Raw genomic sequence first — 15,161 nt, forward strand, 5'->3', positions numbered from 1 at the left:
TTGGGGAGGTACCCGTAATGGAGAAGGTTTTCATGGGTAATGATTCAGATGGACTGAATCAAATCATGGTGAACCTAGAAGATGTGGTAGGCCTGATTGACAAACTGAAGAGTAGTAAATCACCTGGACCGGATTTACACCCCAGAGTTCTGAAGGAACTAAAAAATGAAATTTCAGACCTATTAGTAAAGATTTGTAACCTATCATTAAAATCATCCATTGTACCTGAAGACTGGAGGATAGCAAATGTAACCCCAATATTTAAAAAGGGCTCCAGGGGCAATCCAGGAAACTACTGACCGGTTAGCCTGACTTCAGTGCCAGGAAAAATAGTGGAAAGAGTTCTAAACATCAAAATCACAGAACGTATAGAAAGACATGGTTTAATGGAACAAAGTCAGCATGGCTTTACCCAGGGCAAGTCTTGCCTTACAAATCTGCTTCACTTTTTTGAAGGAGTTAACACGTGGATAAAGGTGAACCGGTAGATGTAGTATACTTGGATTTTCAGAAGGCGTTCGACAAAATTCCTCATGAGAGGCTTCTAGGAAAAGTAAAAAGTCATGGGATAGGTGGCGATGTCCTTTCATGGAGACAGGAAACAGAGAGTAGGATTAAATGGACAATTTTCTCAGTGGAAGGGAGTGGACAGTGGAGTGCCTCAGGGATCTGTATTGGGACCCTTACTTTTCAATATATTTATAAATGATCTGGAAAGAAATACGATGCGTGAGATAATCAAATTTGCAGATGACACAAAATTGTTCAGAGTAGTTAAATCACAAGCAGATTGTGATAAATTGAGGGAAGAACTTGTGAGACTGGAAAATTGGGCATCCAAATGGCAGATGAAATTTAATGTGGATAAGTGCAAGGTGATGCATATAGGTAAAAATAACCCATGCTATAATTACACAATGTTGGGTTCCATATTAGGTGCTACAACCCAAGAAAAAGCTCTAGGCGTCATAGTGGATAACACATTGAAATCGTCAGTTCAGTGTGCTGCGGCAGTCAAAAAAGCAAACAGATTGTTGGGAATTATTAGAAAGGGAATGGTGAATAAAACTGAAAATGTCATAATGCCTCTGTATCGCTCCATGGTGAGACTGCACCTTGAATACTGTGTACAATTCTGGTCGCCGCATCTCAAAAAAGATATAATTGCGATGGAGAAGGTACAGAGAAGGGCTACCAAAATGATAAGGGGAATGGAACAGCTCCCCTATGAGGAAAGACTAAAGAGGTTAGGACTTTTCACCTTGGAGAAGAGACGACTGAGGGGGGATATGATAAGAGGTGTTTAAAATAATGAGAGGTCTAGAACGGGTAGATGTGAATCGGTTATTTACTCTTTCGGATAGTAGAAAGACTAGGGGGCACTCCATGAAGTTAGCATGGGGCACATTTAAAACTAATCGGAGAAAGTTCTTTTTTACTCAAAGCACAATTAAACAGGAAAATTAGGACTTACCTGATAATTTTCATTCCTGTAGTACCAAGGGTCAGTCCAGACTGCTGGGTTATGCCTCCCGTCCAGCAGATGGAGTCAGAGAGAAACTGAAAAGGCACCACTGATATACCCTGGTGCGCCCCCTGCGATCCTCCAGTATAATCCATAACAAAGCAGTATGAAATTAGAAAACAATGGCAAATTCTGTGACTAGCTCAATATAAAGATGAAACGTATATGAACATGTGGAAAAAACGAGGAAACCATGAAAACAAGCAAGTGCCCGTAAAAAACGGAACCCGAAAAACACGAAAAAACAACAGTTGCAGGACTCTACACTCTTCACTGAAATGGGCGGGCGTCTGGACTGATCCTTGGTACTACAGGAATGAAAATTATCAGGTAAGTCCTAATTTTCCTTTCCCTGTACGTACCAGGATCAGTCCAGACTGCTGGGAAGTACCCAAGCTGCCCTAAACGGGGTGGGACCCTGACAGTCCCGCACGAAGCACACCACTGCCGAATGAGTCCACCGTCGGAGCGCGCACGTCCAAACGGTAATGTCTCGCAAAGGTGTGCAATGTCTTCCAAGTAGCCGCTCGGCAAATTTCCTGCGAGGAAATAAACCCACTCTCTGCCCACGACGCCGCCTGGGAGCGCAGAGAATGAGCCTTAAGACCCTCCGGAACGGCGCGACCTTGGGAAATGTAAGTAGACACAATCGCCTCTTTCAACCAGCGTGCGATCGTAGTTTTTGAAGCTTTATTTCCCTTCTTTGGACCACCCCACAAGACAAACAGATGATCAGACAACCGAAAGGGGTTGGTAACGTCCAGGTACCGCAAGAGCGTCCTTCGAACATCCAACTTGCGAAGTTCCGGTTGCCGCAACGCCTCAGCCCCGTCCACCGCAAATGCCGGTAGGTCCACCGTCTGGTTGACGTGAAAGGCGGAAACTACCTTAGGCAAAAACGAAGGAACGGTACGTAGAGAAACCCCCGAATTAGAAATACGGAGAAAAGGTTCCCTACAAGACAACGCCTGAAGTTCCGAGATTCGGCGAGCTGAACAAATAGCGACGAGAAAAACAGTTTTGAGAGTGAGATCCTTGAGAGTAGCCCTTCGTAGAGACTCAAACGGAGAAGTACAAAGACCTCGGAGAACCAAATTTAAACTCCAAGAAGGACAGATAGGTCGCACCGGGGGTCGCAAATGTTTAACTCCCTTTAAAAATCGTGCAACGTCCGGATGCATGGCAATGGAAACTCCGTCAAGTTTACCGCGGTAACAGCCTAAGGCCGCTACCTGCACACGCAGAGAATTATAGGATAAACCCTTCTTTAGACCCTCTTGCAAAAAAGTCAGAATATGAGACACCGTAGCCTTCCGCGACGGCACTTCCAGACCCTGACATCAGGAGTCAAAAACCTTCCATACCCTGACATAAGCAACCGAGGTAGAGGGCTTACGAGCCTGCAGAAGAGTAGTAATGACCGACTCGGAATATCCTTTCCTTCTCAATTGCCGCCTCTCATAAGCCAAGCCGCTAGACAAAAGCGATCGGCCTGGTCGAAAAATACTGGACCCTGCCGAAGGAGTCGAGGCAGATGACCGAGCCGCAAGGGGCCGTCCACCGCTAGATTGATGAGGTCGGCGAACCACGGCCTCCTCGGCCACTCCGGAGCTACGAGAATGACGGGTCCCGTGTGGGATTCTATGCGACACAATATTTTCCCCACCAACGGCCACGGTGGAAACACATACAGAAGAACGTGCGCAGGCCAGGGAAGAGCTAGCGCGTCTACGCCCTCCGACCCGTGTTCCCTTCTGCGACTGAAGAAGCGAGCTGCCTTGGCATTCAAACGAGTTGCCATGAGGTCCAACCGGGGAGTTCCCCACCGGCGACAGATGAGTCTGAGTGCCTCGGGAGATAGTTCCCACTCTCCCGGGTCTAGTCGTTGCCGGCTGAGATAGTCTGCTTGAACGTTGTCAACTCCTGCGATGTGGGACGCCGCAATCCGAGACAGGTGCTGCTCTGCCCACACCATCAACTGGCTGGCTTCGGTTGCTACCGGTAGACTCCGTGTACCGCCTTGCCGATTTATATACGCTACCGTGGTTGCGTTGTCGGACAGAACCCGAACTGCTCTGTCCCGAATCAAAGGCAGAAAGTGCTGTAATGCTAGGCGAACCGCCCTTGTTGCCAAACGATTGATCGACCACTTGGTCTGAGGAGGCGTCCAACGTCCCTGAGCGGACTGAGACTGACAGACTGCTCCCCAGCCCGTCAGACTGGCATCGGTCGTGACAATGATCCATTGAGGCGGATCCAAATCGGTGCCTTGGAGCAAGTGGACCGGATCCAACCACCATTGTAGACTGGTCCTCGCTGGGGGTAAGATTGGCAAAGGTATCTGAAACTCTTCCGATTTGGGGTCCCAACGAGACAGAAGCGCCCTCTGTAGCGGCCGCATATGCGCAAATGACCACGGAACCAAATCCAGTGTGGATGCCATATATCCAAGAACCTGTAAGTAATCCCATACCACAGGCAGGGGAAGGGCGAGGAGACGGCGAACGTGCGCCATCAGACGCTCCATCCTTGCCTGTGGGAGAGAAACCTTTCCCACTTTCGTATCGAACGAGGCGCCCAGAAATTCCAAATTCTGGGAGGGGATCAGATGGCTCTTGGTGTAATTGACCACCCACCCCAAGGAGTGGAGCCGGTGAAGGACTGCCTGAATCGCATCTTCGCAGAGACGTCGCGATTTTGCTCGGATGAGCCAATCGTCCAAATACGGGTGTACCAACACTCCGTCTCTCCGAAGACTCGCCGCCACCACCACCATTACCTTGGTGAACACCCTCGGAGCTGTCGCCAGACCGAACGGAAGAGCACAAAACTGGAAGTGAGATCCCAGGACCATAAAGCGCAGAAATCTTTGATGGAACTCTTGTATCCCTATGTGCAAGTAAGCCTCCGTGAGATCTAAGGAAGCCAAATACTCGCCTTTGTGTACCGCCGCTATGACCGAGCGCAGGGTCTCCATCCGAAACCGCGGTATGCGCAACGCCCTGTTGACTCGCTTGAGATCCAGAATCGGCCGAAATGTGCCCTCCTTCTTGGGAACGATGAAATAGATGGAATAACAGCCCGTGCGTTGCTCGGCGGGCGGCACAGGCACTATTGCACCCAGCGCCTGCAATCGCTCCAGGGTCTGAGCAATTCGCTGTTGCTTTACCTGAGAACCGCTGGGAGAGATAAGGAACAAATCGCGCAGGGGCCTTGCAAAATCTAGGGCGTAGCCGTGAGATATAATGTCGAGGACCCATTGGTCTGAGGTAATTGTGGCCCATTCCTCCCGAAAGTAAGAGAGTCGTCCTCCTACCTCCGGGACGGAGGAATGGACCGGCGTCCCTTCATTGAGCCGCCTTAGAGGTGGCGAAGGTATGAGACGCCCCTGCGCGTGCCGGCCTTCTACCACGAAAGGAAGGAGTCCATGACTGGGAACGCGGAGACGGCTGTCGGGTAGCAAAAAGAGGACCCCCTTCTCGAGTGAAAACGGCGTTGCCCGCGAAACCGTCCGCGGAAGGTACCCGAAGGGCGAAAAAATCTAGGCTTGTCCTCTGGCAACAAACACTTTATTCTCCCCCAAAGATCGGATAAGGTCTTCTAACTCTGTGCCAAATAACAACTTGCCCCGAAAGGGAAAGGAACCGAGTTGGGCCTTGGAGGAAGAGTCCGCCGCCCAATGACGCAGCCAGAGTAACCTCCGTGCCGACACAGCCGAAGACATAGACCGGGCCGAAGTGCGGAGGAGGTCATAAAAGGCATCCGCGGCGTAAGCCACCGCGGATTCTATACGGTTTGCTTGCTCTGCTTCATCCGGAGGCAGATCTTGAGATGTCAACATCTGTTGTACCCAACGAAGGGTAGCCCTTTGTACCATGCAGCTGCAAACGGCCGCCCGTACTCCCAAAGCCGAAACCTCAAAGATGCGCTTAAGCAACGTCTCCAGCTTCCGATCCTGAAGATCCTTAAGGGCCGTACCCCCTGTTACGGGAATGGTGGTATGTTTAGCCATGGCAGTGACCGCCGAATCCACCCTTGGCACCCTAAGGAGCTCCAAGGAATCCGCAGGGAGAGGGTAAAGCTTATCCATAGCGCGGCTGACCCTAAGAGTTTCCTCCGGATTATCCCATTCCCGGGATACAAGCTGAAACAGTTTATTATGAAAAGGAAAGGCATGCGCAGGCGTGCGGAGCCCGTCTAATTCAAAATCCCCTGGCTGGGAATTGGAGTCAACCTGGGGTACTGGAATCTTTAGTTCCCGAAGAACATGGGCAATCAAGGGATCCAGTTCTTCCTTATGAAATAAGCGGAGTATCTGAGGATCATCCCCCTCAACCGGGTCCGTACCCCCTACATCCATATCAGGATCCGGCGTGGACGGATCCTGTGAAAGAGGGGCCCGGAGCTACATGCTGAGGAGGTTTTGGAGGGGGAGCCGAAGGAGCTGGAGCAGCCTGCTGCGGAGGTGCCGAAGCTGGATCCCCCAAGCCAAAGAGACCAGTAGAATGTCTCCCCCGTTTATCTGGGGCAGGAGTACCCTGCTCCCATTCCGCTTCGGCCTCCATATAAGCCTTGTGGAGCAAAAGTACAAATTGTGAGGAAAAGGGATGAGGCCTCTTCAAAGAACCTCCTTTTGCTCCCACAGGTGGCAAATTAACAGGCCCTGGTAACCCGCAGGGGCTAAGATCCGGTGGGGACGGGGGGGGGGGGGGGAAGAGTCATCCCCTTCTTCCGACGAAACCGCATCGCGATCCGAGTCATTTAAAATGGCCGCCAAATTTTCTAAAATGGCCGCCGCCCCCGGTATCGGCAGTGCGGACTGCCGAGATTTGGCCGACGCTGGCCGTGCCCCACGCCGCGGGGAAGGGGAGCTCCCGGCCGCGGCTGACCCCCGCGAGGAACCCTCACCCCCGGGAAGGCACCGGGAGCAAAGGCCCTCGCGGGAGAGCCGACGGCCCGGCTCCCCACATGCCGTACAAACAGTGCCTCGGGGCATGGTTTTTTGTTTGTTTTTTTTTAACACCAAAAAACGGCGCGAAAAACGGCGCGAGTAAGGGCTGGGTGACAAGCCACCCCTTCCGGAGACCACAGTGAGGAACGCAGGCAGTGGACACAATTACCTCGTTTTTAAATTTTTTTTTTTTATTTTTTTTTTAATAGCGCTGCCACCGGCAGCTAAAGTACCTCACAGACAAGTGGCTGGTGGAGCCTGCAGGGGGTGTAGCACACCCGACTAAACTTTCTTCTCCGAGGAATGAAACTTCTCAGGAGGCGGATAGGGAGAGTGACCGGCCCACCGATTAATCCTCCCCTCCTCTCACTGGGTAAGACTGAAAAAAACCCCGGGAAAAGGCTATAGGGCAGTGCCCTGCCTGGCCTGCTATGGCTCCACTTATTATTACCAAATTAGGTACAAATCACTAATTGATCTAGTCACAGGATTTCTCCTCTATATTAAGTCAAACCTGATACTGAAATCCCTTCACATTCAATTTACAGGAGATCAGGACCGCAAGGTTATGCTCTCTCATCTGCTGGAGTCAGAGATATACTGGAGGATCGCAGGGGGCGCACCAGGGTATATCAGTGGTGCCTTTTCAGTTTCTCTCTGACTCCATCTGCTGGACGGGAGGCATAACCCAGCAGTCTGGACTGATCCTGGTACGTACAGGGAATCTGGAATTTGTTGCCAGAGGATGTGGTTAGTGTAGTTAGTATAGCGGTGTTAAAAAAGGATTGGATGAGTTCTTGGAGGAGAAGTCCATTACCTGCTATTAAGTTCACTTAGAGAATAGCCACTGCCATTAGCAATGGTAACATGGAATAGACTTAGTTTTTGGGTACTTGCCAGGTTCTTATGGCCTGGATTGGCCACTGTTGGAAACAGGATACTGGGCTTGATGGACCCTTGGTCTGACCCAGTATGGCATTTTCTTGTTCTTGATCCTGATAACCGAATCCCTCTCAAAAACACTTAACTTCTGGGATAACTGTCTTCAAGACATAAACCACCTCCTAACGAACCTAAACCTAGTTCTGCACACATCTAAGACCAAACAGCTCCTTATTTCTCCCAACCACAGTGATAACCTTTACCTGACCCACACCAACACCCTGGTCAGCCAAGCAAGAGATAACCAGCTAAATCTAAAGAGGTTCATCAACAACACAACCAAGGACTGCTTCTTCAAACTTCAGGTGCTAAAGAGACTCAAACTGCTTCTGTACTTCCAGGACTTCAGATCGGTACTCCAGTCCATCATTTTTTCCAAATTAGACTATTGCAATTCAATTCTACTAGGTCTTTCCACCTCTTCCACCAAACTGCTTCAAATGCTGCAAAACTCGGCTGCCAGAATCTTATCAAAACGCCAACAAAAGAGACCACATCACACCTATCCTAAAAAATCTGCACTGGCTCACTGTAAGCTTCAGAATTTTACACAAATGTCTAGCCATCATTCACAGATCCGTTTACAATCAAACCCCTATCGATATCCAATACCCACTCACTCTCCACACGTCTCCAAGACCCATCAGAGAAGCCTACAGGGGATCGCTTCACACCCCCCCCCCCCCCCCCCCAGCCAAATCCACACTCCACTCAACCACCAAAGAGAGAGCCTTCTCGACAGCGGTGCCAACCATTTGGAATGCTATGCCCCCTGACCTCAGACAAGAGCCCTGTCTATTAACATTCAGAAAAAAAGTTAAGACTTGGCTATTCCAACAAGCCTTCCCTTAATCTGGGACCCCTCCAGCTCCAGGCACACTCCAAGGCCCTCCAGTCATCGCACCCCCTTTACCACTACTGTAAATACTGTTTTGTTTTGGTTGTATTGATATCGTTTTGTTCAGAGTTTCCTCCGCCATTGGCTCCTCTTCTTCCCAGTTTGAGTACCCCTGTTTTATTGTAACTTTTGCTTTTTCTTGGTTATGTTAATGTTATTTCCCCTATGTTCCATGTAAACCGATATATGATCTGTATCATGAATGTCGGTATAGAAAAGCACTAAATAAACAAAAAAATAAATAAATACAAATTAAATATTCTAATTCTAGATACACAGGGAGAGTTTGTATAGTACCAATTAAATAGAAACATACTTATAATCAGCAGGGATATGCTTTTGTTGAAACGAAATGGGAAATATTTTATAAAATTTCCCATTTATTTTAATTTTGTTTAAAACAATTTGGGTCACTCCCCTTGCTCACCACACCTAAATGATTCCAAACAGGGATGGAAACTTTCAAAACAGCACATGTGCGCACATATATCGGCCCATGCCCTGGTAAGAGGTTGTTTTATAACATACACACGTCACATATGCGCCAAAATTTAAGTGGGGGCGTGCATGTGTGCACAAATCCCACTTCTACCTTATAAATCGGAGGATTTTTAAAGGGGCACGCGCCGACACCATTCCCAGTTTTACCAGTTTGTCCCCAGTTAGAGAGGTCCGTCAACCCCCCCACCCCCGTTGTTTGATAGCCTTTGCTTCCCCCTAGTTAGCCACGAACCATAAAATCTCGCAGATCTGCCTAGTTTTCTTTAAATTTTAACTTGCACGGCATCCATAGCAGAAGTAAAGTTATGCGACAGGGGGCCTCCTTGCGCGCCAGGTCACATCAGTACTGACGCACACAATTTAGGTTCATGCCTTGAAATGCCTATTTGAAAACTTTCAAGATGTGAGCACTGTGAAGATATGCATGTATCTCAGCGGCTTTTAAAATCTGCTCAGCGTGCGCAAGCCTGACTTCTTTGCGCATCCCCTAATTATTGTGCACATCGTGTTGTGTTCCGCGGCCGTGCTAGGCCACGGCCACGGCCCCCTACCTTGCACGCGACGGCGAACCGCCGCGGGAGTAGGTTCCGACTTGAGGCCCGTCGCTCTGGCACAGGTCCCCGTGCTGCTCGCCGCAGGGGGAGCCATCCCTGCTCCCCCCTCGCGGCGCCCAGCAGCGTTTTCCTCCGCAGAGGAAATCCAATATTGCCGCTGCCATCTTTAGGCATGAGGCCGCGCCTCCTTGGCTGATTTAAAGGGACCTGATCCCTTTAACCAGCTGCAGTTGTTCCCTATCAGACAGAGCAGGGGAAAGTATAAAAGCCAGCTTCCTCTGCTCATTCCTTGACTTGGCAATGTCCTTCGTTCGTCAGATCTGCTTGCTTCAGTGAGTCTTCCTGTGCTTTGGATCCGCGTTCCTGTCTTGTCTTGGTGTTCCTGGCTTCAGATTGGCTAGCGGTAATTCCTGGTATTGACTTCAGACTGGCAAGTGGTGATCCCTCGGTGTGTGACCTCAGACTGGTAAGCGACATCCCTCTGGCACTTGACCTTGGACTCCTTCTTGACCGCCATCTTCAAGGGCCCGCCTAAGTCCCAGTGGCCTGGGTCCCTACGGGCTCCTCCCGGGGGGACCGCGGGTCTCCATGGGTGAAGCTCCAGTCAGCCCTTGCACCGAGCTCCTTGACCTCTCAAAGGTCCACCTAAGTCCCAGCGGTCTGGGTCCCTACGGGCTCCTCCTGGGGGGACCACAGACTTCCAGTGGCGAAGACACAGCTCGTCTCTTCTCGTCTCTGCGTCCGCCCCCACAGTCGCCTCAGTCTCCAGTGCCGAGGGTCAGCTGGTCACGTCTCCTGCTCTGCCTCGCCACCCGACGGGAGAACCTATGGATCTTCTCCCAAGGTATACCATCCTCCCGTTGGTCCAAGGGTTCACAAGCCGAGCATAACACATCGAGCTTTTAAAATTCACCTCATAGGAAATAAGACGCATTTGCCCCCCTGTTTTGTTGATATAGAACACTGTAAGCTAATTGTCAGTTTGAATTAGTAATGTTTTTTGTATTTTATTGACTGTACATTTTTATTGGTGTATATTATGATGATATATTTTATTGTTATGATGCATTTATTGTATTATTTTCTGATTTAAACTGCTCTGGGTTGAACTTTTTTCAAGGAAAACAGACTATAACTGTAACATAAGATACGAACACTGAACCGGCAAGTAGGAAATAGTATACTTTCTTTTGCTGGGGAAACCCAGATTTAGATTTGTTTGCTGAGACTGCAAGGGTAATATGCACAGTTTTTGTAAAGCAGCTAGGTGGCACTAAAACCCACAGTCACTAAGCCAGAGGGAGGCAGATACATGGCGGCTGCTTAATATCTGCCCAGGATCAGAGGCCGCCACTTAGCGAGCAGGGTATGAGAATAACTGGGAGGAGTTGAGTTGAGCCAGTTAACTTTTCCAGCTAACTCTGGTTAGCCAAATAGACTTATCCAGCCTACTTTTAGATAGCTGGGTATATTCAGTGGCAAGGGACAAACTAAGTTAGACAGATAGGTTTATCTGGCTAATGAACTCAGTCAGATAGCAGCTGAATATGGACCTCTAGATTTTCCCCTGGTTCTAAAACTTTCTTACTGAAAGTATTAATGTGAACAACAGACTTTCAACACAAGGTCAAATGAAGGACATGCCTGATAACTTAACACCATCCTCATCTTCTAGATTTGCATTGATGAGAGAATTCTCCAGTATCTGAGCGGTACAGATAATGATATCATGACTTTTCACAACTTCAGGAAATGAGATTTTCAGCGCGGTGTCACCACTGAGTTTAATAACCTGATACCAACGCTTTAGGTATGGATGAAATTCTTTCCGAAAATGCTGTTCAGCTAATGGGACCTAAATAAAGATACACAACATGACATGTTCAAACTTTTAACACACAGAAAATAGTTTTCATATTAATTTACCTCAGTATTGCATCACCAAGGTTAATGAAGTGCTCTGACTTCACACTTATAATATCTTAGTATGCTTCTCAAAACAATTACATTTTTTTAAAATATTACATTTGGAAAAATTTATACATGAATTTCAAGCAAAAACAGCACCCAAGAAACATGGAAAGAAACTGTGCTTTACCTAGTACAGAAAAAGGTATTGTATCTGGTCTACCATTGTATGTACATGTGTATATATATATAAGAACGACCTCTGTAGAAGACACCCATTAGACTGGAAAGGTGGTAAAGTCAAATTTAGGTTCGGATTTTACTGACCCCTGGACAGTTACATTTTCCCAATGGTTGTTTACTCTGTAGATATTTGTTTAATAAAGTCTTCCAGCAAAGCATACTGATTTTCTGCTTTAGACTTTCTGTAGAAAACATTTTTTCAAGCATGTTGGATGTGACAAGTGCAAGTTGAACGTTAAGTACACATTTTTGACAAAGACTGGCTTTTATTGGCATTCAATGACAATTTAAAAAAAAGAGTGCTTTTTGGTATTGCTATGAGTATACAAAGGAATTTTTGCTCTTCATGTGGACAGTTGATACGCGTGTATGGTGGACATGCCTTTTTTCACATCGTTTCACTTTTCCCCATTGCCAGGAGGCCCTGCACCACACCAGCTCTTGGGCCAATGACTTGAGAATGCAGGCTGTCAGGGGACAGTTTGCCCAGGAACGCAGGAGGAATCAGGCAGTCTTGCACGAGACAACAATGTCCTTCACATGTTGGGCTGCCTGCAGGCTGCTGCAGCATTCGAAACCCATCAAGGGAGAAAAGGCAAGTATCAATCACTGCTGATTGCCCAGGTGTGCTGGTATCGGTATCGGCACTGATCAGAGGGTGTGTGTTTGCGTGTGGTTGGGGGGGGGGGGGGTTGGAGAAGCAGCAGTCAGAACTGCCAACTCTCCTCTTCTGGACAGTACTTAGGCAAGACCAGATGGGGGAGAGGAATGGGACCTGATTGGAGAGGGTATTATACTGCTCTGTTTAATCTAATGTGTAAAAAATGTAAGTATTTACTTTTGCATAATTCTGATTATTTTTCAGTACATAATTTTCAATTTTGGGCTTTTAATTTCCCGAATCTAACATATATACGGAGAAATATTGATTACTATGACCTAAAGAATCTTTTGTATTGATATGTATTTTGTCTGGGGTTGTGGTGATTTTTTTGCCATGTCAAAATATTTTCTGAACATAAGGTACAATGACTAATAAAAACCATCTTTCAGTGCAATAAGCATACATAACCTAGTATCTCCATGTGGGCAAATTAGTGTCACAATAAAACTCATTTGTATTTTATATTTGATTACTCATCTTTCCAAATCCGGGCTCTAGGTGAGTTCTATTCAGGTAGAGTAAGATATTTCCCTTCCCCAAAAGGATTATAATCTAACAGGATCATTTATCATTTTGCGTTAGGGCCTTAATCCTCACACTAAGCGCAACGCGCGCTGGTTTGCTGTGCTTTATGCCTGAGTTACCCATGCGTTACCAGGGAAAAGTTTTTGGGTTGGTTTTACATATACACAGCTCAATACAGTAAAGTGTGGCCGCGGTTACCCTGCTCCTAACCTGCTCCTAACCTGCTTTCTACTCACTTTCCGGCCACGTTAGCCCTTCCTGCGATACACAATCCCCTTTAACCGATTCTTACCGCCTCTTTAAATCCCCGGGTAACCCCTTCCGCACACGGCATGTATATCAGATGTAAACGATCGAATTAGCTATTCCTTCTCATACAGTAACGCGCGCCCCCACTATCACTATTTTACCCTGCCATTTTGCCCCGCGTTTAACCTGCTAACTTACCGCCTACCCCAACCCCTGCGTTAGAGGCAAGGGTTAAGGGTAGACGGCAAACTTTCCCACAAAAGAAAACCTAAAAACCTAAAATGGGACTCTGTATTGCCACTTGAAAAACTCTAAGCGTCAGATTTCAAAATCGGGATGCTTTTTCCAAATCAAAATTCAAAAACATTAAGAATTATATTGGCGCCATAAAGCCCTGGGCATTAAATATAGGAAAGGGCAGCTTTTAATCTCTTATGTACTGTCCATGTCTATTTTATTATTGTCGGCTAGCCCCCCCTTTTTTTTTTTAAATGATATTGTGAATCATTGCACTATACATGCGATTCCTTAAATGAACTTAAAACAATAATGCTAGATACATATATACTAACATTTGCAGCGAGCCCCGCTTTTGGTAAAGTTGTTATAAATACCTTGGATGTCACTTTCCGAATCGCCCATCTCCATGCGGGCGGGCGTGCAGTCATCAAGGCAGGAGCCGGCGGGCGCGCATTCATCCAGGCGGCGGCGGCGGGAGCCGGCAGGCACACGTTCATCCGGGCGGCGGCGGCGGGAGCGCGTTCATCCAGGTGGAGGGAGCCGGTGGCAAAAGCGGCCTCCAGCAGCCCCCACCGGCAGTGAATGAATGCACGCCTGTGTTCGCCCATGCAATTTCGGCGCTCAAGGCCGGGCATTAGAGAACGCCAACGTCACATGCCGTGAATTCAAACGTCGTGATGTCACACCTTGAGCGCCGAAATTGCACGGGAGTACACAGGCGTGCATTCATTCACTGCCGGCAGGGGCTGCTGGAGGCCGCTTTCGCCGCCGGCTCCCTCCGCCTGGATGAACGCATGCCCGCCGGCTCCCGCCGCCGCCTGGATGAACGCGCGCCCGCCGGCTCCCGCCACCACCTGGATGAACGCGCGCCCGCCGGCTCCCGCCTCGATGAACGTGCGCCCACCTGCCCGCCGGCTCCCGCCTCGATGACAGCACGCGCGCCCGCCGGCTCCCGCCAGTAAGTTTACTTTTTTTTTTACACTTTATTCCCTTTTGTTTTAATTTTCGCCCTGCACCTTTCTTTGGGAGGGGGGAAACCATCCACTTCCTGGTACCTGTCATTTCAAATGTCAGTTGAAATGACATTTGAAATGACAGGTACCAGCGCACCCAGGATACTGTATAGGCGCTGTATTAAGCGCCTATACAGTAAAATGGGTTGCGCGGGCCTAACGCTTCGCAGACGCGGCTTGCATTTGCAAGCAATATAAATAGGGTATCGAGCGGTATGTGAGCAGGACTGTGCGTGCGGCGAACGAGGGTGCGCCCGGCACTGCCGCACTCTAACGCGGCCTTGCTGTATCGACCTGATAGTTAGAGGTACGGACACCAAAGCTGACATCACTGAAGATTTTCTGTTTGAATCGATGAAAGGTACAAGAGGCCTAAGTTTTGCACCTGAGGTAAGAGGGTGAAGTGACTTACCCAAGGTCAAAAGCAGCATCAGTGGGAGAAGAATTTGAACCTCGCCTTTTCTGGTTCTTAGCCCCCTGTTCTAAATAACAGGCTACACCTTCACGCTATTCACTGTAATAATATTCAGTGCAGCTACGCAAAAAATGTTAATGTACGTAGCAGTTTAAAGGGATACCTTATTAACCAGCACAATAACTTTGCCAGGCTTGGATTTTCTTTTCCTCTCTTCTAAATGTTCCTTGGAAATGTACACAGCCACTCTGGTTTTCCCACTCCCTGTAGGGAGACATATTATAATGTTCTTCCCTTCCAGAGCTGGTTGTGCCACCTCCATCTGGTAGTCTCTGAGGGTCATCTCAGGCTCAGGGGAGGCTCTTTTGCTGGCACCCTGTTCTTCATCGTGATCTATTAAGAGAAAATAAAAACACTATTAGCATCAATAATTATTACATGAATATTCTAAATATGTAAATAACTTTCCACCTTGCTTGTTTTAAGGGGGAAAAAAAAAAGCTTATAAGGACTGTACAGAGACAGCTTTAAAA

General features: G+C 48.1%; 1 protein-coding gene across 2 annotated transcripts in view; it reads right to left on the reverse strand.

Moving 5' to 3' along the window:
* The window catches only part of IFIH1 (interferon induced with helicase C domain 1), a 143,082-nt gene that overhangs the window by 64,261 nt on the left and 63,660 nt on the right, over nt 1–15,161 (reverse strand). For both annotated transcript variants that reach the window (XM_029605608.1, XM_029605609.1), the window contains exons 5-6: nt 14,792–15,021; nt 11,016–11,226 (exon numbers count right to left, since the gene is read on the reverse strand). In XM_029605608.1, coding sequence (XP_029461468.1) covers nt 11,016–11,226; nt 14,792–15,021 — 441 coding nt within the window. The remainder of the gene's footprint in view (nt 1–11,015; nt 11,227–14,791; nt 15,022–15,161) is intronic.

The sequence above is a fragment of the Rhinatrema bivittatum genome, chromosome 6, assembly GCF_901001135.1.
Source record: "Rhinatrema bivittatum chromosome 6, aRhiBiv1.1, whole genome shotgun sequence".
Lineage (NCBI taxonomy): Eukaryota > Metazoa > Chordata > Amphibia > Gymnophiona > Rhinatrematidae > Rhinatrema > Rhinatrema bivittatum.